The following is a 25,370-nucleotide window of genomic DNA, read 5'->3' as shown; positions in this document are numbered from 1 at the left end:
TAAAGGAGGATGCTGGCAATGATGAAGATATTCAGCCAAGGATGGTTAGGATTTGGACAATGATGTTAAGTGAACCAAAACATAGAATCAGCCATTTGTTGACACAGGTATTAAATTGGGAGAGAATTAAGGAGAAATAATGAAGTACAGAAATAATGGTTGATGACATCAAACTTGAAAAAATTAACCCAAATCATACAGACTTTGAGCTAATAAACCACACATATACTAAATACCCCTAAAATCAGGGAAAAGGAGTTCTAATGAGATATGATGAAATTGTGAACAAGGGTCTAGAGATGGCAACAGAGCACTCATAATTTTGTTCTATTTTTCTTTCATCGGTATGGGCTCAAAGTATTTTTTATTATTTTCATTATATTAGGTGAAAATATCATGGAAATTATCTGGAAGACAGAAACAGTGATATAGAGAAATGGGGGATGTTTGATATGTAGAAAGGAATTCTTAAAAGGCTCTAGACCCACAGTTAGTTATGTAGACCAAGTATCATTTTGAGTAACATCATAAGTCTGGGAACAAGCTCTCTAAGCGCAATTATTTTCTATTTGAGACCCGGGGTATTCAGTCAAATAGTGAGCTTCAATTTATTTCTTGTTGAAAAGGGGGATTGTTGCTAGGTGCAGTGGTGCACATCTGTAATCCTAGCAGCTATGGAAGCTGAGTCAGGAGGATCACAAGTAAAAAGATAGCCTTAGCAACTTAGTAAGGCTCTAAGCAATGTAGCAAGATCCTGTCTCTAAATTAACTATAAAAAGGGCTGGGGATATGGCTCAGTGGTTAAATGCACCTAGGTTCAATCATTAGTACCAAAAAATAAATTAATAAATAAGCATTTCTCTGAAGGATTACAGTAAATATTCAATGAAGTGATCCATTTAAAATTATAGGCACAGTTTTTGACATTTAATAAAATTTCAATAGCATATGTTATCACTATCTCCACCACCACCATCATCACTACTCTACTATTATTAAAATATAAAGCCACATCCCTTTGAAGCCTCAAGTATCTTTTGATCTTATCCTTTGTATTTCTTCACATAGACTTAATACAATATATGTCTAAAGACAGAGGAATAGAGGATAATTTGGGAGATATTTTACATAGGAAAGCATGACTAATATTTCAAAGCTTTAAAAATAAACCTACTGAATTACAGGCTAGGCAAACTGAAGACCTATTTCTATAAGATAATAACACCTTGATTTTATTCATGAACATGCTCACCTATCCAGCATTTTCTTCAGGGCTGATTTGACATCCTTATTCCTCAAGCTATAGATCAGGGGGTTCAACATGGGCACAATAGTTGTATAAAACACAGAGGACACTTTTCCTTGTTCCATTGAGCTGACTGCTGATGGCTGCAGGTACATGAATGCAGCAGATCCAAAGAAGAGAGCAACAGCAGAGATGTGGGAGCTGCAGGTGCTGAAGGCTTTGGTTCTGCCCTCAGTGGAGCGAATGCGCAGGATGCTGGCTATGATGAAGATGTAGGAGCCAAGGATGGTTAAGGTAGGAGTCAAAATGTTAAAGGCACTTAAGAAAAGAACCAATAGCTCATTGATGTAGATGCTGGAACAGGATAGCTCCAACAGTGGAAAGAGATCACAGAAATAATGATTAATCACGTTAGTCTTGCATAAGAGAAGTCTCAACATGAAGACTGTGTGAATTGTAGACCCAATGATACCCAAAATGTAAACTCCGGCTGTGAGCCAGAAGCAGAGGTGATGAGACATGATGACACTGTAGAGCAAGGGACTACAGATGGCAACGTAACGGTCATATGCCATTGCAGCCAACATGTGACACTCTGAGATGGCAAAAACAGAGAAGAAGTAGAGCTGAGTCATGCATTCAGGGTAGGAGATGGTGTTCTTTTTCATCACAAAGTTCGCCAGCATTTTGGGAGTTATGACAGTGGAATGACACATATCAATGAAGGACAGATTACTGAGAAAATAATACATGGGTGTGTGCAGGTGAGAGCTGAGTGCAATTAGAGTGATCATGCCCAGGTTCCCCACCACTGTGAACACATAGATTCCCAGGAAGAGGAGGAAGAGGGGCAGCTGGAGCTCTGGGTTGTCTGTTAATCCAGCCAGGATGAACTCTGTCACTATGGAATGATTTCCATTCTCCATTATCCTGTTAAATTTTCAAAAAGAGAAAACTAGTGAACTTTCCTGCTGATCTATGTGTGTGTGCATGTATTGGGGTATTCTATGGTGTTTTTAGCCATTACTAGAGGTAATGTAATGCAAGAATATCTTTTGCTTCTGTTTCTCTGAGTTATACAGTGCTTCTGCTTGATCAAAAGAGGAATTACTGATGTGAAAGACTTTAAAATTAAGGTAGTTTGTAAGTTTTCAAAAGAGCACCATTTTTAAAAATTTTTACCTGTTTGAAGGAAGGTGGTTTTTGAGAACTCTGTTTTTCTCTTTCATATTCTATATACTATATTAATATCAGATGTATCAAGTGGCACAAAGATCAGATTTCCATTTGACTTATAATAAGGAAAAATAGCAAATGCTTTCTATGATTTTTTAATATATATATATATATATATATATATATATATATATATATATATATTTAGTAGTTTTATTGGCTATTTTTCTTACTAGAATTCCAACTCAAAATATTTGAAAACTGGATAACTATCCATACTGTGTGTTTATATCTAAAAACCACTTCTCTGTGCTTCAATTTTCTTTACCCATTTCTGCTACACCACATAATTTCTTGGCAGCTGGCATCCTTTTCTCAGTAGCAGTTCCAAGAGTGAGGATGCATCCCCACTTGTTATGATTTGCATGTTTTCTGGGGACAATCATGATGATAACTATTTATCTCATGGATTGCTCCACTCTGGTCAGAGAAGCCATAGGCTATAACTGGTCTATCTCAATTGCTCTTCATGGTTGAACTGGTGGAGGTTAGAAAACTACTCACTATTTCCAAAATGTAAGAAGGGATTAGGAAGACAAATACCAGCTGTATTCTAATTGGTCACTTTTTATAATCATGTATTTTGTATGTGTGGTCTATAGAATATAAAGGTGGAGGCTATGTAATCAGTGAGCATAAATTAATAACAATTGAAAGTTTAGTCCAACTTCAATAATGGCCAATGATGTTATATGGTTTTTCAAAAGGCAAATATATCTTTAGTTTTCATTTGAGAAGAAGTCAAGTAGATACAGGAAAAAGATTCTTAACATTTCAGCAACAATTGAATTAGTGATTTCAGTTTAGAGAACAACATTTTATATGGGATAAAGGAAAATGAGATAGTTTCTGAAAATAAAAGAGAAATCTTGTCATTTCAAGATGACTAAAATAATTTGATTAATTAGCTAGTATAGTAAAAATACATGTGCAATGTGATATATACATCCAGATATTCAACACATTGCTATATAAACGAGGTGATAGACTAATTGTGTATGTTTTGAAAGGAGTGTGTTAAAGTTAATTGCTGGAAACTGTAGAATCAAATATATGATTTCACAACCAAGACTATTCTAACAGTCAAACATACCTTGATTTACTTGTAGTCAGAAATGTTAGAACATATTGTATAGTCATTTTGGAGATGTTGTTGAAGGACATGGCAAGTGATGAATGGGAATATTAAATAATCTTTAAGTATATTCCAATATTTCATGATTTTATAATTCTAATGTGTCCTGATATTAGGTAGACAATCTGACTTCAAATTTCATCTCAAGCCTGTATTTTCTGTGAGATCTTAGGAAAATTACTCCTACTCACTATGCCTCTGAAAAAATATAAATACTTGCATCTACCTCACTTGAAAATTGAAGTAAACAATGCCTAGTTCCCAAATCCCAATAAGAACTTAATAAAAGACAATGTTATTTGCACTGTAAACCACTCAGTTTGTCTCTGAAATGGCTTTCATCAGTCAACATTTTCATTTCCATAATAAGAGCTGGGGAATTTTTGTTTTTTTATTTTTCTTTAGAAAAGGTTTTGCTCTTTCCTACATAAATATATACAATAATACAAGGATTTACACATTTTTTGCTGAATATTAAACTTACATTGTCAATATTTCTATTGTTTCAATTAACATTCAAACTAATATTAAAGTCATTCAGAGATTGGTACATCTGGTAGCAAAAGTTTTCTTCTTTTATGTCCCAACAAACATTATAATGTGGCTATTCTAAAAAAGAATGTTTGTTAGTCTTATAATTTTAGTTTATAATATTCCTTTAGTTTTTCTCTTTACATATCAACTTTAATGTATTACATCTTTTTTAATACTTAAGGTAGTTTAGTTAACATCTATAATGGTAAAACCCCATTTATCAGACCAATTTCTATGTGCTCCTGAATGTTCCTTATTTTTACATGTAGAATGTGCTTAATTCTGATGAATTATTATAAGTCATTTACCAGCTTTCCATTTGCACTAAATTGTAAATTGAATATAATGCTAGCACAGTGCCTTGTATGTAAAAAGTCTCAATAAAAGTTTGATCAATAAGGTTGTGGAAAGAAACCTGTGGTAAGTGAGCACAGGTTCAAAGTATATGAACCAAGCCTTCCAACTTCCTAAGTAGAAATGAATAAACAAAGAACTGCTTTCCATGATTTTAGACTGCAGGGAGTTAATCAGGGAACCTGTGTTCACCACAGGGTATGGCTCTTATATTAAGGACAGGGAGAGACAGGTAACAGCCATGTGCATCTCTATTAACACTATGGAGGGACTGCATCAGAAGAGTCTAAGATTTTAAAAAGTCAAGGTCTGGGATTCAGACATACCCCTCCTTCTTCTCAGAGGGTCCAATGTTGTTTATTTTTTCTTTTCCACTTCTCTGGAGAAAAAGTGATTGATGATGTGAGAGGTATCCTTTGAGTCACTAATTCTGATCTTTTCTGAATCTGATACCCAAAGCCACTTGGCACTTTGCAAAATATAGCTAACATGATCATTTTATATGGGGGGTATAGACAATAAGAATCTAATTAGGAACAAACAATTATAATAACCTCCCACTGGAACCTCTTCCCACAAGCGTCTACCCTCGGGAAATCAACCAAAATTCTAAATTTTCTTTTTTTTTCACATTAGTTCTCAAATGTTTAGTATTGTCACATGGGTGTGAATCCTAAACACAAGTTTATGAGAGATATTGTTAGAGCTCTAGTGAGTTTCATGCCATAATATTTAAAACTTAAAAATTTCAGAAAATATTTAAGACACACATTAAAGGAATTGTATGAAGTGATTTTTTTTTTTTTACTAGAGTAAAATAGAAAATCAAAGAAAACCACAAATACTTGGAAGATTTGAATATTTGTTCCTGGACTGCCACTAACTGTAGTAGAGCATTATGATAAATTCATTACCAGTAATTCTTGAGTTCTTTTCATGTGTGGACTGAATGCTCTTAATCTGAAAAAATATAATTTTAAATATTTCAAATACTGCCAAGATTCATGAGGAGTTCTTAACAAAGAGATGATTTTTATTCATTTTCTAAATGAAAAAAATAACAATGAAAATACGTGTGTTATGGTTTAGATGTGAAGAGTCCCCAAAAGCTCATGTGTAAGACAATGCATGAAAACCTGGAGGTGAAACGATTGGGTTATGAGAGTCTTACCTAATCGACGTCTTAATCCACTAGTAGGGATTAACTGGGTGCTAACTACAGGGAGGTAGCATGTGGCTAGAGGAGGTGGGTCACTGGGAGCATGCCTTTGGAGCATATATTTTGTCCTTACAGTGCAGAAATCCCTCTCTTCCCAGCTGCTTTCCTCCGCCAGGAGCTCCCAGGAATGGAGTCGGTCTATGAACTAATATCTTTGAATCTCTGAGCCCCCAGATAAACTTTTCCTTCTCTAATTGTTCTTGTGAGGTCTTTTGGTCATAGCAGTGAAAAATCTGACTAAAATAAAACAATCGGGCTGGGGCTATAGCTCAGGGGTAGAGTGCCTGCCTCACATGCGTGAGGTGATGGGTTTGTTCCTTAGCACCACATAAAAATAAATATATTGTGTCCATCTACAACTAAAAAAAAATTATAAAAAGTATATTACAGAAATTATGTTCATACTAACCTATTTGATTCAAAGTAAAGTCACATTTAACATTTTACCCACTATTCAATAAATAATATGTAGTTTTTGAAATAAAAATCAAAAGAAATTTTATTAAATTTACTGTAGAATACTCCAAATCATTGTTAGATATGGAGTTTTAACCTGGTTTTGAAAGGTATATTTGCAAATTGCTAAAATTTATTCATTAAATTTCCAAAGTTAACAACTTAGAAAAATTGATACACCCTATAGTAAACATTGCTCATTGATAATGATAAAACTTTAGAACTAGAAATAGTATGTGGTGCAAGACAAAATCTTGGCAATTTGGCAATTTTTAAAAGTATGTTATCCACAAGCATCCATTAATAGTGAAGAGTACCACACACAGCACCATTATACTAAGTGTGATGAACCAGAGCTTTGCCTGATTATAACCTAGACTGGTGAGAAATGCATGAGAATTACACATTTGTGTTAGTCATGGAATGACACGTAAATTTGGAAAGACAAGATGGAGTCAGGAAGCAACTTCAGGATAGGCAAGTTGTGAGAGTAAGTAAGGTCATCAGAATGAACTCAAAGTTATTGAGATATTATTAGTACTACTCTACTCAGCACAACATACACCTTTCTAATAGTTATCAAATTTTTATATGTTATGTATGTATTACACATTTTATTTTAATCACATTTACTCTCATAACTCTTTATAGATATACTGCTAAAACTCAAATGTTAAATTCTAGAGAGAACAAAATTAAGTTATTTACACTGTAATATACTTATCAAAAGTGCTGAAAAAGCCTTTAGTCATTCCTAACATTCATTTTCCATGTTCCTCAATAATAAATGTCCTGAGTCTTAGCTCAACCAACAGCCATCTAGATAGGCAAAACATTACTCATCCCAACTTTCAGTTGGATTTGTCTGTGTGAGTAAGTCCTTATGAAAGGGATATAGTTGGAGGTGAGGTCTATCATTTCCAATCAGTGTCCTTCAATTTGGGGACATTTCCTTCACCTTCCATATATTTCTGTCTGATGGTCAGGTGGTAGAGATGAAGAAGGGATCAATAGACATTATGAGAGACAACAGATGGGATGGATGCTGTATATAGAATAGTAGAACAACAAAGTAAAATGATTCTATCTGTGAGGAACCACAGAACCATGCCTGACTCAACTGCTAGTTAAGTCAGAGTGAAAAGAGAGAGAGAGAGAGAGAGAGAGAGAGAGAGAGAGAGAGAGAGAGAAACATTCATACCTAATTATAAGTAGTAGAAAAGTCCAAAAAAATATGATTCTGCCTAAAGTGTACTCCTTTGATATCCTAATGAACCCTAAACATGTTAAGGGTAAAATGCAGAACTATTTTCTTTTAAATGAATAATGTTTATATCAAAGAAATGAAAAAAACTATGTCTGAGAACATTATCCAAGTTTATCCAGTACCTAGGAATAGAATATGCATCATACATTCTTTCCAGTTATTAAAACTTTGGATTACATACTTTCTCCTGAAATTGTGTTTAATAAGTTCTGTCTGGTTTTGGTATCAGGGTTATAGTGGTTTCATAGAATGAGTTTGGCAGTGCTCCCTTCTTTTCTGTTTCATGAATTATTTGAGGAGAACTGGTATTATTTCTTCTGAAGGGCTGGTAGAACTCAGTTGAGAAATGGTCCAGTTCTGGACTTTCATTTGTTGGAAGGCTTTTGATAGCTGCTTCAGTTTCATTACTTGATATTGATTCACTCAAGATTTTTATGTACTCATGCTATATAAAAATCCTACAGATAGGCCAGGTCCTATCTGTCCAGGAATTTGTCAATACCTTCAAAAATTTCTAGCTTACTGGATTATAAATTTTCAAAATACTTTATGATGGTATTCTGGATTTCAGTAGTGTCTGTAGTGATATTTTCTTTTTAATCTCTAGTTTTGTTAATTTGAGTATTTCATCTCTTTATTTTGGCTAGTTTGACTAAGGGTTTATCAATTTTGTTTATCCTTTCAAAAAACGACTCTTGGTTTCATTTATCTTATTTATTTATTCTATTCTCAATTTCACTGATTTTTTGGAGCTCATTTGCATTATTTCTTATCTTCTAATTATTGATGTTTGTTTGTTATTGTTTTTATAGGTCTTGAGTTGTACTGGTAGATTATTTATTTGCTATCTTTCTATTCTTTTAATGTATGAACTCAATGCATAAACTTTCCTCTTAAAAATGCCTTCATACTGTCCCAAAGATTTTGATATATTGTATGAATTTTCTCATTTACTTCTAAGAATTTTTTTTAATTCTTAGGAAAAAAATTATCTTCTGATTTCTTCTGCTCGGCATTCATCATTCAAAAGCATATTATTTATTTTCCAGGTGTTAGAGTGGTTACTTTTTCATCTTATAATCTATTTCCAATTTTATTTAGTTATGATCTAATAAAATTTAAGTGTTTTTTTTTTATTTCCTAGAATTCACTTTGGGACTTAAAATACTGTCTACTTTATATAATTTTCTATGTATTGCTGAGAAGAAAGTAAATTCAGTCATTGATGGATGAAATAAATACTCTATAGATATCTGTTAGCTTCATATTATTAATTGTATCTTTTAGTTCTGTAGAATATTTAGTTAATGTATGGATTATCTATCTAGTGGTAAGACAAGTGTGTTAAATCTCTCAGTATTAGTGTATTGTGGTCTATTTGATTCTTAACGTTGAGAGGATTTGTTTTATGTATATAGACACACCATTGTTTGGAACATCAATGTTTAGAATATTATATCTTATTGTTGTGTGATTCCCTTAAACAGTAGGAAGTGACCTTCTTTGTCTCTTCTGATCAATTTTGGGTCAAAATCCTTTTTTTTTTCTTCTGTGAGAGTAGCTACCCCTGTGTGTTTACGAGTATCATTTGCATGGTATATCTTTTTCCAACATTTAATCTTCAGTCTGTGGATGTCTTTGCCTATCAGGTGAGTCTCTTGCAAAGAGCAAATTGTTGAGTACTTTTTTTTCCAGTCCACCTGCCAACCTACATTTTTTGATTGAAGCATTAAAATCATTTACATTCAATGTTATTATAGAGAGAGACTCTTTATTTCATGTTCTTTTGAAGCACTTCTAATGTTTAAATCAGACTTGATTCTTCTTTGATTGACTATTATTTTAGTGTAATTCTTCCCTAAGCTGCTTTTCACTTTTTCCCTTTTATTCTTCATGAAATATTTCATTAAGTATGTCTTATAATGAAGATTATATCCTTTGTCTTTAAGGCCTGAAAATTTATCTTTAACGTGGGATAATCTATTAGTAATGCTTTCCATTGAATTCTTAATTGGTTTATTGAGTTATAAATAAATATAGTTAGTTGAAACCAAATATTTATAAAATTATTATACATTTCTAGAATTTCCATTTGGTTCTTTTTCAGAATCTCTTTTTATTGAAGGGATCTTTCACTTTCTGTATTTTCCCTTCTAATTTCACTGTTTACATTTTCTTTATATATACACTCCTTCTCTGACTTTTCATTCACTATGGTGTTGATGGAGTCAGTTGTTGATGCATTATGGGATGCTGATGGTTGATCCCCTGGCTTTTTCATATTGTTTGTAAGACTACTCATCCATTGTGATAGTTATCACTTCTTTTAAGCAAGATACTACTTTATGAGCTCCTCTTTCTTAAGAACCCTGTGTTGGGTGAATACCCAGATAATGATACTTTAACTCAGTATATGATCTCTGCCTCTATCATCACCACTTGAGATAAGATACTGAGCCCTATTGACTACAATCACTTCAAAGCCATGTCTTGTATTATTCAGCCTTATGAGAAACAAAAACCTTCTTGATGTTGTTCTCCACAGTTTCTCAAATCCAGGTATAAAATTTGAGTTCTGGAATAGGTAAAAATATTAGTTATTTAATTAAATAAAATTGCTATAATATTAAATTAGGGATACAAGAGGGGAAGAATAAATATTGGGCAAAAAATATTGAGAAAAAAAGGGAAGAAAAATACATAATGAGGTAGAAAGGAGAGATGGATGGTGGGTATTTGAGGAAATGGTGAATGTGTAAGAAGACAAATAGCGGGTAAGAGGAGTAATTATAAACTAGAGCAATGGAAACAAATATAGAAAGATTGATTGCAGTTAATGCTTTAAACCCTTAGGAGAAGCAAATTAAAATGGGTTGAAGGTACAATGTAAGCTATTACGGTAACAACTTTCAATCAAGTTAAAGAGTGATTTATATGATCAAAGTTGACATTAGAGTTATTTATAGTAAACCATGCAAAACAAAGGAAGTTCTTGTTGAATCTTCTTTGGATTCCATTGAGTTTTAGACATTTAGTAGTTATCCATCCTTTTTTTGTCTGTGGATGCCTCCAGAGTTTCTAGGGTACAGGAGCCCCTTCCCTAGTTGCTTTGGACCTGCCATCAGTTGGTTCTTCTTTGTCAGCTCATCTGTGGCTGAATGCTTAGAGGGTGCAGTGTTGTGTCTTGGTTGTTTCTATTGTGTGCAGGAGTTCAGGAAGCAGGCTCTGGAGTGTGTCTTACTGCTGTGCATCATTGTATACCTATTTCTCTCTGTACGACTCTTTCCAAGGTGGCACAGTATTTTGTAGCAATCTAAAAACACAGGTCCTCTGGTTGTGGATTTTCTGCAGATGTTCCATGGTAGAGAAGCATTACCCTGCAGATGCAGTTCTTTACTGTAGTAAAGGGACTCAGGTGGTTTACCTGGATTCTAATTTCTACTGCCCCAGGTTATGAATGGAAGTCAGATTCCTTCTATTGATGGTGACTGATGTGAAGTCCAGCCAGTGTCCAGACAGTGACCTTTTACTTGCCACTTGTAGACAGGTTTCAGACTTGGAGACAGGTGGCAATTTTCTACCATAACTGGCCTCTCTCTGGATGAGGTTGCAAGTGCCTTCCACTTATGTTTTCTGGGGTACCATGCAATATCTTCTAGCGGCCTTCTGCCAATGGCTGCCACCATGTGGAAATAGGATCTCTATGTCACTGGATATTCAGGCAGCTTCCTTCTGGTACAGGACCCATGATCAAATGGACAGTCCATAGACTTCCCCTGGTGCCTCCCTGTATTGTGAGAGATCAGGGCTGGTGGTCCTGTTGGATACACTTTCTTCTCTTTGGGGTCAAGACTGTCTTCCTGCTTGTTTCTGCCTGGGTCCTGTGGCAGCTATGCAGAGCTTTTTGTCACAAGGAGGCTGAGCAGAGCTCTGGGTTAGGCATACTCCCTTACACAGCTCTGCTCCACCTGGTCCCCTTTTTCATGGTGGTGGGGGGGGAGTTTTAGTGATTTTCAGTTAGGAGTGCTTCCTCCAGGAGTTCTTTGTAGCCAGATTCTTAACATGTCCCACTGCAGAGGACTTCCTTCTGGCTTAATATGAATCTGGATGTGGGAAGATACTGTGTTGATTTAAAGGGGTGACTCATGAATTAAGGGTCTCCAAAAATGGCTGTGGGCTTCCAGCACAACTTTCTTTTCACAATTTGGTTTTAAGCTGTTTAAATTGCTTCAGGAACATTTCTGTCTGGTAACACGTAAAATTTTGCCTGTCTTTCTGAATGTTTTTAAATGAGTGAGCTTAAGTTTTTCTGCTTCCCCCACCCTAGTTCCGGTTCTGGGTTAGGAAAACCTACACTTATTTTCTACTTCAGTAACTAATCTCCAAGTCTTTTCACGTTTCAGAATTATTTGTAGTATTGGATCTTTTTTTTTTTTTTTTTTTTTTTTTGGCGCTGGGTATTAAACCCAGGGCCTTGTTCATTCAAGGCAAGCACTATATGAACTGAGCTATACCCCTAGAAGTATTGAATCTTATAGCATTCATTTTGTCACCTAACTCTCGATTCTACTTTTTCTTGATTGTGTCCTTTCTAAAATGTGAGGAAATCAAGAATTACTGACTAGCTCCCTTCTGCCATCTTCTAGCTACAGAATCAAGATATTCAGTTTCACTCTTAAAATTACTTAATCACTCTTCTTTTAAAAAAGAAGAGCTAAAGTAGAGCTCTCTTTCCATTTTGGAATATCTCTGACAGCATATATTTTATAAGATCTCAAAATTACTAGAGACAGTATGGACCTTTCTATTTTGCTAAATAACTTTGAACATATTTAATATATAAATAAATGATTGGAAAAATAATTTAACATTTTATAGATAGTTACTTATATCTATCACTTATTAATATGAAAACATTTTCTGAATGTTATTCATTTAATGCTTAGACTAGTAATTTACTACTACATACATAAAACCTTATATAATATACCCAAACAATATTAATGGAAAACCTACATATACATATTTGTTAAACATTAGCATGTATACATGCAAGTATCTCACACATATACCCACGTATGGATAGCTATACATAAATAAATATATTTTTGTGGCATCATAAATAGGGGCATGAAAATAATTTTTTAGTACATAAAAAATCAAGAAGTTTCTTCTGATTTTCAACATGGAGAATGGTCTCCTTTCTCATTATAAGTTTTTCTTTTGCAGAGTGATAAACATGGTACTACATTGGAGTGTTCATGTCATGTATTGGAAGACCAGCTGCCAACAAAATAAGCAGTGTTCTTTCCATCTGGAATGAGGCAGATGATTCTGAAAACTTACCTTAAATAAGTTCAATGCTTATGTTGAGTTAAAGAAGACTCAGTGGTCCCAGGTGTTCTGACTGGGCACAGCATCACAGAGAAAAACAGAGAAGAATGTGATGTTACTTGGATATGTCTGTGCTTTTCTCCTTAATGCAAATTTTTGAAGACTTTGAAGCTTAGGAGCATAAGACAGAACAAAACCATGCTGTGACATATTGAAGTGACCCTCAAATAAAACAGATATATCTGGTCTCTATGATTCTGAGAAAATATTCTAGGGAGAGAGGAGAAAATCATCCGATATTAATATCAGCAGGAATAGAAAGTTGGGGAACTGAGCAAATCTTGAATGTCACAGAGAGCTCATGAGACTTACCAATAATGAGGATTATCACTCAGGAGGACTAATTCAAAATTTTCTCCTTGATGTTACCAAGAGTCCCAATAGAAACTTAATTGGACAAGGGAAAGAAAGAACATTTTTGGGAGAAAGACTTCCTCCTTTCTTCCAAGAACTATTTTTCTCCCATAATGAAGAGTGAGCTTTGAATAGGAAGTGGTTCTTATTATTTAAAAAGACAATTTTGCAATTTTTAACTTTTCTACATGAATAAATGCCCCATATGGATGCAATAGGAAAAGAATGACACAACTAAACCAGAAATTATATTATATGAGGAGGTGAGGCATGACCTCTCTAGGATGAGGGAAAATGAGTATGGAAGTGTTGGGAGGTAGAGGTGGGAGCCTAGTCCCAAAAATATGAAGCTTGGATTATTGCAAAGATACATGTTAAAATGTCTTGTGTATTATTCCCAATCTCTTCCTCTACAGTGATATTTTCTTCTGGATAGGAAATATCATCCATCATAAGCCTTCATATTTCCTAGTGTGGTTTCACATACATAGTAACAAGATAAGATCATATTCTATATATTAAAAATGGTTAAATTTGTGTATTTTGAGAAAACAGTTTTAGAAACACAAATAGTAGGTTAAAATATCAGGAAAAAATCAAGAATATCAAAGGATACAATCAAAAATGTATTTATTCTCTGAATTAAGATAAATAAATCCTGTCCAGAAAGAATCATGTATCATGGATATAAGGCATAATCAAATATGATGAGTTTTTGCAGTATTTTTAAAACTACCTAGAAGTGATAAAATTTACTCAGGAAATGTGAATTGTGACACATCCCAGAGATGTTCAGTGAGTGATCCTGTGAATTTAGTCCAGTCTGGGCACCTGTCTTCCAAACAATCAGGTATCAGTAATAATCTCATAATTCACTGATAGATATTGCTCAATGGTTTCCTTATCGAACATATGTGATTTATAGTCATTTTTCTAAGCAAAATACTCTTTTCCATAGGAAACTATATCTGTCAAGCAGCTTATTTAAAGCAACTTTGACATCTTTATTTCTCAGGCTATAGATTAGAGGGTTCAACATGGGCACAATAATGGTGTAAAATACAGATGATACTTTCCCTTGGTCCAGGGAGCTGACAGATGATGGCTTCAGGTATATAAATGCTAGAGAACCAAAGAAAAGAGCAACAGCCAAAATGTGGGAGCTGCATGTGCTGAAGGCTTTGGCTCTGCCCTCAGTCGAGGGTATACGCAGGATGCTTGCAATGATAAAGATATAGGAACTAAAGATAGACAGGGCTGGGGCAAAGATATTAAATGCACTTAAGCACAGAACAACTACCTCATTTATAAATGTACTGGAGCAGGAGAGCTCCAATAGTGGGAAAAGATCACAGAGGTAATGGTTTATTATGGTCTTACAGAAGAGCACTCTTAGCATGCAGGCTGTGTGGGCTGTGGAACCAATCAAGCTCATGCTATACACCCCAAATACCAACCAGAAACACACTTGATTAGACATGGTAACATTGTAAAGCAAGGGGTTACAGATGGCAACATAGCGGTCATATGCCATTGCAGCCAACATGTGACACTCTGCAATTGCAAAAACAATGAAGAAGTAGAGCTGAGTCATGCATTCAGGGTAGGAGATGGTGTTTTTCTCTGTCACAAAGTTCACCAGCATTTTGGGGGTGATCACAGTGGATTGGCAGAGGTCAATGAAGGAGAGACTGCTGAGGAGATAGTACATGGGTGTGTGCAGGTGAGAGCTGAGCCCAATCAGTGCGATCATGCCCAGGTTCCCCACCACTGTGAACACATAGATTCCTAGGAAGAGGAGGAAGAGGGGCAGCTGGAGCTCTGGTTTGTCTGTTAATCCAGCCAGGATGAACTCTGTCACAAGGGAATGATTTCCTTCTGCCATTTTCTTCTGAGAATTCTAAGCAGGAAGAGAAGAAAATTTTTAGAATAGGTTTTTATCAACCACACAATGAAATTTGAAATAGAATACAAGTCTGTTCAGTTCAGTTCTGTACCTGTTCTTTGTCTGTGTTATCATTCAAAGGCCTTGGGATCCCAGTAATATGTAACTTGTAAACAAATATCAGATAGAACTTTGTGTTTTGTGCTGTTAAGAGTGGCTTTTAGAATTATGAATCTCTAACCATCCAAAGAATTTTTCTGGTAACTTTTAATGTTCCAAAACTTTCTATGACTTATTAATAATCCTCTCAAGTCTTCTGATAAGAAAATGTTTTTCTTTTTCATGAGAAAATAACAGTAACATAAAAAAAACATTAAAATTACACTTGATGATGAAAGAATGAAAGACTTTCCCCTAAGATGCTTAACAAAACAAGATGTTCACCCCATGTACTTTTATTCAACACAATCTTAGTGAATCTAGCTAGGAAAATCAGATGAGACAACAATATTTAAAGATATCCAGGTTGGAAAGAAAATGTGGCACCATCTCTGTTTGTAAATGACATAGGTTTGCATATAGAAAAGCATAAGGAACCTAAGAAGTAATTAAATTCTTAAATTTAATGGTAGAATACAAGACCAACATAGCAATTCAATTTTATTACACATTGAAAATGAACAGTATAAAGTCCATTTACAATAGCATGAAGAAAGATGAATTACTTAAGAATAAAGTAAATGAAAATAATTCAAGATATTGCACTTAAAATTACAAAGTATTGTTGAAGGGAATTAAAGACTTACATAAATGGAAGGACCTCACATTTATGAGTTAAAAGCTTTAAAGTTGTGGAAACAGCAACATCTCCCAACTTGATATGCAAATTTAGTGCAGTCCCATGAAAATTCCAGCTGTGTTTTTGTAGATGTTGACAGGTTATCATAAAGCTTTTTTTGAATAAACAAGGAACCCAGAGTAATAAAAAAAAAAATGAGAGTGAAGAGTAAAGTCGGAGGGATCACATTTCTCCATCTGGAAACTAGAAATTTATAGCAATCAAGACCATGTGAGATTGTCTTAAATATAGATATATAGACCATTGGGTAGAATTAACAACATAGAAATAAACTCTTGTCTATGATCGCTGGAGTTAGTTTAAGTGTTCTGTGGCAATTCCTTAGGGAAATAATGGTTTTTCAACAAAATTGTGTAGGGACAAATAGAGAGCTATGAACAAAACAATTAATTTGGACCTCTTTCTCACACCAACCACAAAAATTAACACAAAATGGATCATAGAAATTAGCGTGAGACACTAAAAACAAACAGAAGAATAAATCATTATGGTCCTCAATTGTATAATGGTTTCTTAGACAAGACACATAATAGCAAATTAGGCATCATGAAAAAATTTTTTTGAATGGTCTCTTAAAGGATACTAGTAACACAATGATTTGGGGACAACACACAGAATTGGTAAAATATTTCTAATATATATTGGATTTGCTGAACACTAATAATGCCAAAAAAGAGTTACTAATTAGTATACATAAAGATATTCTACAGGGCTGAGGTTGTGGCTCAGTGGTAGAGCATTTGCCTGGCATGTGTGAGGCATTGGGTTCAATTCTCAGCACCACATATATATTAATAAATAAATAAAAGCCCATCAACAACTAAAAAAGAGTTACTAATTAGTGTACATAAAGATATTCTACAGGGCTGAGGTTGTGGCTCAGTGGTAGAGCACTTGCCTGGCATGTGTGAGGCATTGGGTTCAATTCTCAGCACCACATATAAATTAATAAATAAATAAAGGCCCATCAACAACTAAAAAATATTTTTTTAAAAAAATATATTCTACAATTTAACAATGAAAAGGAAAATTACATAATTAATAAATAGCTGAAAGATTTCAATAAATGTTTTTCTGTGAGATACACAAATGACAAATAAGCACCTGAAAATGTTTTTCTCAATTAAGATAATTAAAACCAAAACAGTGAGAAAACATTTCACACTCATTATGGAGGTTATGAACAAGAGTTGAGATTAATACAAGTGTTGGGAAGAGTGGGAAATAATGTGAAAACAGTTCATTACTTCATCTCATGAATCATAAAGCTCCCATGTCACCCAGCAATTTTTCTGCTGGATACATACCCACAAGAATGAAAACACACATTCACATTGTTTTTGTATGTGAATGTTTAGTGCAGTTTTGGTCATAAGACCAGAGAGTGAAAGCCATGCAAAGTCCGTTCAGTAATGAATAGATAAGGAAAATGCAGCACTTCAATATAAATAAAAGGGAAATAAGCACTGAGAGATGGCACATCATGGATGGGCCTGAAACACTCTGAGTGAAAGAAAGCAGACAGAAAAGAGCATGCATGGTTTGACACCATTTATACAAAGTGTTCAAAATAGGCAGATTCATCATGACAGAAAGTAGCTTAGTGTCTTCCACAGGCTGTGGGCTGGGAGGTGCTGGATGGGACTGCTAATGGGCTGGGCTATGTTCATGGTGGTGGTGGTGGTGAAGATATTCTTCAATTAAAACATAGTGATGGACATACAACTTCACAGATACACTAAAAACCATTGAATTCTAAACATGAGGAAGGTCAATATTGTAATATGTGAGTTACACATCATTAAAAAAACTACAAAATATCGATGACACCATGCTGGTGCTAGAGAACATTCCATCATCACCTACAAAACACCATCCAGTAAGCTTTCGTCTTCTAGGTTATATTTGATCTTCATCTCTGTATTCATGCCAAATGTGCCTATGAAGTTTTTCTTCAAACAATATGGTATATTTCTTACCCGCCAAAAAAAAAATTGCTATATAGTCTCAAAACAGGGAAAACACAGAACTTTCTTTCTACTGATTATTAAGAAATTGCAGACACAGAAAGACATGTACTCAATGTTAAAATGTTGCTTTCAAGTGTTTTCTGACTCATCAGTAGGCCATCTCCAGCCATAGGCAACCAACCCTGATTGTGGGTCAATTCTATCCTGGAATAGTTGATGAATTTCTGCAATAGGAAATTGGTAATTCATGATTACCAGAATGGGTAAGTGAGTGCTTCTGTAGACAAACAAAAACATTTTTCTTCTTCTATGTCCTAACAGGCATCATATAAATATAACTATTATTTGAAAGGAACTTTGGTAGGTCTTCAGTTTTAACTCAGTTTTAACCAAAGTGTACAAGACTTTGAAAACCCATTATTCTATTCTCTGTTTCTATGAGATGACCATTATAAATACATGATATAGGTATGATCATTCAGCATCTGTCCTTTTCTGACTGGCTTATTTCCCATAGCATAGCTTCTTCCAATTTCATCCATTTTGTATCAAATGGCAAAATCCCTTTGGGGGAAAGAAAATAATTTTGAGTTCTTAGAAAAGAAAACATTGATGACTCAAAACTGTTCATAAGTGTCAGATTTTGTGATTCATTAGATTTTTACTATTTGATAAGGTACAAAAGGGGATTTACTCCTGAGTTACCCTGATTTTAGTAAACTATTTGGTGCATCTCTTCTGACTATTCTAAGAACATGACAAAGTTACAGGTGTAGGTAAAATAGAGACTAATATTTCATAGGTGAATTGAGGAGACATCTACAGACTACACATGAAGTGAGAAATCTTGAGTTATTATCCCAAAGGACATTGCGTTTAGACTTGTCTTGAAAAAAATGCAATTAATCAATAATTTCATATATGTAGTTATATATATATATACACACACACACACACACACACATGCACACACACATATGTAGAGAGATAGATAATTTTATCTTTATAGTTACTTAGTTTTATCTATCGATAACTTAGATATGCCATGCAAGGAATAACTCTACAATGTATATGAACTAATAATTAAAAACTTTGTTAGTGATTCAAGAATATACTATTAAGCTGTGCACAAAGTTTAATATTAAAACAAACTAAATAAAATAGACATTATTATTGCTGTGGGTATATACATGACTGCATGACCAATGTAATTTTGCAACCTGTACACTCAGAAAAATGAGAAATTATAACCCATCTGATTCAAATGTAGCATATGTCAAGATTATTGTACTGTCATGTGTAACTAATTAAAACAAATTTAAAAAACCAAACTAAAGATATATATATATATATTTATATACCACAGAAAACATATATATGAAATGTTTTCTGTGGGTATTAAAGATAGCAAGATGAATAATATGAAATCCTTTCTCTTCAGAGTGTTAGAACCAAGAACGGGACAGGGAGGCCAAGTAGACACTGTGGTAAACACCTTGATTGGGAAGGTTCTACAGGACAAAAGTATTGTGGTTCTAGACCAGAATGGGTCAGTGAATGCTTCTGTAGACAAACAAAAATATTTTTCTTCTTCTATGTCCTAACAGGCATCATATAAATATAACTATTATTTGTAAGGAACTTTGGTAGGTCTTCAGTTTTAACTCATAATTCCTTTTCTTTCCCTATTCTTTCATCACTTTATCCTGTGAAATTCTAGTTGACAGTTAAGACCCTTTTGTTAAGATCTTTAACAATGACATCCCAGTTAATAAGACCAAATTCTGTATGTCAATGAGCATGTTACTTTGCCTCCATGTAGCTTGTGCTAATGAATTACTATGAGTTATTTACCAGCTTTTGTTCTATACTTAATTATAAATGCATTACAGGGCCAGCACAGTGCCTTGCATATAGCAAGTCTTGATAAATTATGATCAATAAAATTATTGCAAAAAGCACAGAGATGAGTTGACACAAACTCAAAATGAATGAACAAAAAGCTCTCACACTGCCTGAGTTGAAATGTATAAACAAAGAAGCATTTGCCATGGCTTCATACAGCAGAGAAAGGGAAGTCATAAGGTATCAAGGGTGTATGGCTCTTAGAGAGAGAGACAGGGAAAGACAGATGAACAGCGACATGCATCTCCTAAGAGAGTCTGCAGCAAAAGATTCTAAGACTTAAATAGTAGAGGTATGGAATTCAGACATACCCTTCCTTCTTCTCAGAGAATTCAGTGTTGTTTGTTTTTTATTTTTTTCCTCTGGAGGGAAATGACTTTGATGATGTGAAGAGGTGACAGACAAAGGTTTACATTGAGTCATGAATTCTGATTTCTGGTCAAACTCTCTCTTCAAAGGTTGGCTGATATGATGATTTTATATGCTGGGTATAGATAATAAGAGTCCAATTAGGACCAATGATAATGACCTCCCACTGGAATCTCATCCCACAAGTATCTACTCTGGGGAAAATCAACCATTAGAATTTTATTTTTTCCATATTGATTCTTGAGTTTTTAATGTTTTCATTTGGGTAACATTCATTGTTTTTGTTGACTGTGGATTATAAAGAAGGTTGTGAGAGATAACTCTTACAACCTTGTGAAGTTCCTGTCAAGACATTTAAAAATCAAAATTTTTGGAAATTTTGAGCACACTGAAGAAGTTGTCTAAAGTGTGCCATGCAATGGAAAAAAATATTAAAGCAGGATTTGTAAACAGTTAGATTTAAATATTTTTATTCCCACTGACCTTTATTACTTGTATTTAATTCATATAGTAAGAGTGCTTCTTGTATTATTTTAACTCAGGCAAATACCATGCTAAACTTTTATTTAACTTCCATGGTAAAATGTTTTATATGTTGACAAACGTCTTTGAGGAGTATCTCAAATGGATGAAAAGATAAAATGAGAATCTTTTTCTTAATAAAAAAGAGAAAATTTGAAGGATAATTAAAGCATGTTTATTATTGGAATAATTTTTCACTGTAAACTATTATAAAATTATATTTAGTGTTCTTATCCAATATTTTATCAAATGTTGTATGATTTTGTGCAATCTATAGTAATAAGTTTTCACAATTAATCCTATTTTAGAATTATTCAAAAATTTAGATATGAACCTATAATATGGTGTTTAAAGGAATTTTGGTAGTTTCTAAAATCTATCATTAAATATTTAAAGGGAAAAAACTTAGAAATATAATTTGAAATCCTAAAAAATGTTGTTTATCAACAATTATCAATCTTTAGCCCAGCATGGTGGCACATGCCTGTAATCCCAGGGGCTCAGAAGGCTGAGACAGGAGGATTGTGAGTTCAAAACCAGACTCAGCAATTTAGTGAGGCATTAAGCAACTCAGTGAGACCCTATTTCTAAATAAAATACAAAATAAGGCTGGAATGTGGATCAGTGGTTGAGTGCCCCTGAGTTCAATTGCCTGTAAACCCCTCCCCCCGCCCCTCAAAAAATTTAGAAGTAGAAGTAATATGCAATTCAAGACACAAGATCCAATTTTTATTCTCCAGAATTTGACAATATTTTAGTAAGTACAGGATTAACAAGCACAGATTAATAGAAAAAAAAATTTCTGGACACAAGATCATTATCATATCATGTGTGATGAACCAGAGCTGTAACTGATTATAATCTGGAGAGGTGAAAAATGCATGAGAATTATGAACTTACACTTTTCATTGAATGGTATTTAAACTTTCCAAAGACAGGATGGAATTAGGAAGTCATTTCAGGATGGGGAAGCTGAGATAATGAAGACAAGGCCTTAGGAATGAGGAAAGGTTTCCTGAGATATTATAAGGACTACTCCACTCCATTTGATCTACCTTTTCTGTATATTATTTTAAAATTGTTTTAATTAGTTATACATGACATTATATAAAATGGAGTATAATTTCTCATTCTTCTGGTTATACATGATGTAGAATCCTACCTAGTAATATATTTACATAGGGTAATAATGTCTGATTTATTCTACTATTCTTTTTACTCTTGTACCTCCTCCCTTCCTTTTACTCCTCTCTACCTAAAATAACTCTGTTCTTCCCCAACACCCCCCATTGTGAATTAGAATCTGAATACCACAGAAAACATTCAGCTTTTGGTTTTCTGGGATTGGCTTATTTCACTTAGCATGATATTATCCAGCTCCATTTATTTACTGGAAAATAATTTCATTCTTATTTAAGGCTGAGTAATATGTGTGTATGTGTGTGTGTGTGTGTGTGTATAATGTATTAATCCATTTATTGTGGAAGGGCACTTAGTTGTTTCCATAATTTAGTACTGATAATTAAGCTGCTATAAACATTTAGGTGGCTGCATCATTATAATATGCTGATTTAAGTCCTTTGAGTATCAACTGAGAAGTGAATAGCCGAGTTAAATGGTGGTTCCATTCCAAGTTTTCTGAGGAATCTCCATACCACTTTCCATAGTGTTTGCAACAATTTGCATTCCCACCAGGAATGTATGAGTGTACCTTTTTCCCCACATCCTCGCCAACGTTTATTGTTGTTTATATTTATTGCTGTTTGTATTCTTAATAATTGCCATTTTGAATGGGATGAGATGTAATCTTAGATTACTATTTTTCTATGTTCCTTTCAATTATTGAAACTTTTGATTATACGCATTTCTCTGTAATTATATTTAATAAGGTCTACTACTTGTTACTTTTTCCTTTTTTGTAATAGGTCTCATTCTTCAAACACTCACTTGTTTTTTTTTTTCTTCTTCTTCTTTTTTTTTTTTTTTTTGGTACTGGGGATTGAACTCAGGGGCACTCCACCACTAAGTCATATCTCCAGCCCTATTTTGTATTTTATTTAGAGACAGGGTCTCACTGAGTTGCTTAGCACCTCACTAAGTTGCTGAGGCTGGCTTTGAACTCACAATCCTCTTGCCTCAGCCTCCTGAGCCCCTGGGATTACTGGCGTACACCCACAGCACCAGGCACACTTATTTCTTTAGTACACTTCCCTATCCATTTTGGAAATTTTCAACCCCGGGATTGCAAGCAACCCAAGTTTTTTGTTTATTGATTTCAAATAAACAACTTAGAGAACTCAACAGAGAGTTTCTAGATATTTTACTACTCACCCACTCCTTGGTGGCAACAGGTCAGGATACAGTGAAAGGCTGCCGACACCTACAGGCAGAGAGGGAATATGTAGCATAGGTTGCATGCTTACTGCTCAGAAGTTTATGTATACATTCAACCAAGGGCACGCTGTTTAGATCCTCACCTAAAGCTTGGATGTAAGGAAAGTGGTCAGCTTTTCCTCTCAATCTCCTATGTCATTGCATTACGTTAATGTTTTTATCTCACTGCAAGCTTTCTTAGGCACTGATTAGTGTTTAACATAATAGGAATCTGATAGTTGTGCAAATATTTCAATAACGTATATTTCACAAGTTCTCAGAATTACTAGAGGCAGAACAGATATTTCTGTTTTCTTAAAAAAACAATTTTAATTCATAAACTAAGGCTTGGAAATGCAAACAACATTTCAAAGTCATTTAATACTGATCACCCATTAATATGAAATGAAATGCTGGAGGTGATTTGTTTAATTCCTAGAGTATTATCTCACAATTCTATGAACAGAAACCTTGTAAACATATCCAAGCAAAACTAACATAAAACCCATATGTATGTGCTTGCTACATATTGGCATGGTTTCATATAAGCATCTTATACATACCTACATATATATTGAGATATATAAACACATTGTTGTAGTATCATAAATTGGAGTACACAATCAAGTGGAAAGGACACAGAAAATCAGGAAGAAAATTTCTTCTAGTTTGCAAAGTGGGGAATAGCCTCCCCTTTCTCATGACAATTATGATTTTATGGCATGAGAAAAACATGACACTGCATTAAAATGTTTGTTATGCATTTGAAGGCAAACTAATGACAAAGCAAGTGCTGTTTTATGCCTATTAAATGAGACAGATGATTTTTTAAATACAACTTATAAATTTACATGCTCATTTTGGGCAAAGAGGAATAACGTCTGATGCTCTGCTTCTGGGAACAGTAGTGCAGAGGAACAGTGGAGATCACGTGTTACTTGGAGACATCCATGTTTCTCTACTTAAAGCTTTGAAGCTTAGAACACATAGAACATAGCCATGACTTGTCACATAAAAGCAATTTATCTGACTTCCAAAACTCTGAGATACCTTTCTTTTTTTAAAATTTTAATTGCTTTTATTTTTTTTAAAAGACATGACAGTGGAATGCATCAAAATTCTTATTCCACTCACATATATAGAACACAATTTTTCATATCTCTGTTTGTATATAAAGTATGTTCACATTAATTAATGTTCTGAGAAACCTTTCTACTGAGGGGAAAAAATCACCTGGATAGAGCCATCAACAGAATAGAAGGAAGGGGAGTTGTGCAACCAGTGGATGCCACAAAGAGCTTCTGGGTCTTACTGATGGGGACAGTGAGTTACCTCTCAGGAGGACTTACTCAAGTTTTTTCATTGCTATTTTAAGGGCACCTTTGGAAACTTGCTAGGGTAGGGAGAAAAGAGGAATTATTTTGGTAGCAATTTACTTTCCTTGCACCATTAAAGAAATCATTTTTCCTTCAAAATGGATAGTGAGTTTTGGGGTGAGAGGTATTCATCTTTATTGTGAAAACAATTTGGGAATTTTAACATTCCTAACTATATAAGTACCCCACATGACTGCATGTTTCAGTCCCTTTTTCTGCCACTGTAACCAAAAGAATGGACAACAACAATTAGAGGATGAAAGTGTATTTTGTAGCTCACAGATTCAGAGGTCCTAGTCCATAGACCCTGTTCTTTGGGGACCAAGGTGAGGCAGAAGAGTGTGGCAGAGGAAAGCAGCTCAAGACAGGCACCAGGAAGAGGATGGGGGAGAGGGGGAGAGGAGCGGGAGGGAGGGAAAGAGCTCTTAACAAAGACAAAATATAGAGCTCCAGGATTCACCTCTGCCACCTACCTGCCTTCCTTGCATCCAGTTAATCCCTATCAGGGTATTATTGCACAGATTTGGTTGAAACTCTTATAACCTAAATCATTTCACCTCTAAACTTTCTGGGGTAGGGGGGTGTACCTCATGTTTAAAAGAATAACACTACTAAATCAGAAATAATACATGTGTGAAGAAAAAGACATGGTTTCTTTCAGCATATCTGTATATTCTTTCAGAATATCTGTATGGGAATATCCGTCTGAAATTATCAGGAAATAGCATAATTCCAAAGTTATATAGCAAGGAATGTTTTATACACAAATATCAAGAATATAAAAGAATATCATCAAATGTATTTATTCTACAAATTAAGACAAATAAGTCATGCTCAGAGTCATGTTTTATATGTATTATGCATAATCAAACATGTTGAGGGTTTTGAATTATTTTTAAAAACATTCCATTGTAAT

General features: G+C 34.3%; 2 protein-coding genes across 2 annotated transcripts; both read right to left on the bottom strand.

The window, feature by feature from the left end:
* Positions 1-1,248: 1,248 nt before the first annotated feature.
* On the bottom strand, positions 1,249-2,175 carry LOC113176411 (olfactory receptor 8G3-like). The gene has a single exon (XM_026380894.2). It carries the CDS (start codon positions 2,170-2,172, stop codon positions 1,249-1,251), a length of 924 nt encoding a protein of 307 aa, XP_026236679.2. The 5' UTR covers positions 2,173-2,175.
* An 11,945-nt stretch (positions 2,176-14,120) lies between these two features.
* On the bottom strand, positions 14,121-15,089 carry LOC113176420 (olfactory receptor 8G50-like). Its single transcript, XM_026380899.2, has one exon. The coding sequence runs from the start codon at positions 15,078-15,080 to the stop codon at positions 14,121-14,123; it is 960 nt and encodes a 319-aa protein (XP_026236684.2). The 5' UTR covers positions 15,081-15,089.
* Between the last annotated feature and the right edge of the window lie 10,281 nt (positions 15,090-25,370).

The sequence above is a fragment of the Urocitellus parryii genome, chromosome 4, assembly GCF_045843805.1.
Source record: "Urocitellus parryii isolate mUroPar1 chromosome 4, mUroPar1.hap1, whole genome shotgun sequence".
In the NCBI taxonomy this organism is placed as follows: Eukaryota; Metazoa; Chordata; class Mammalia; order Rodentia; family Sciuridae; genus Urocitellus; species Urocitellus parryii.
The sequence above is the reverse complement of the archived record's forward strand: the minus strand, read 5'-3'. Positions and strand labels throughout refer to the sequence as shown.

Excerpts from the sequence above, each read along its gene's own strand:
- LOC113176411 (XM_026380894.2), bottom strand. The coding sequence starts at position 2,172 with ATGGAGAATGGAAATCATTCCATAGTGACAGAGTTCATCCTGGCTGGA.
- LOC113176420 (XM_026380899.2), bottom strand. The coding sequence starts at position 15,080 with ATGGCAGAAGGAAATCATTCCCTTGTGACAGAGTTCATCCTGGCTGGA.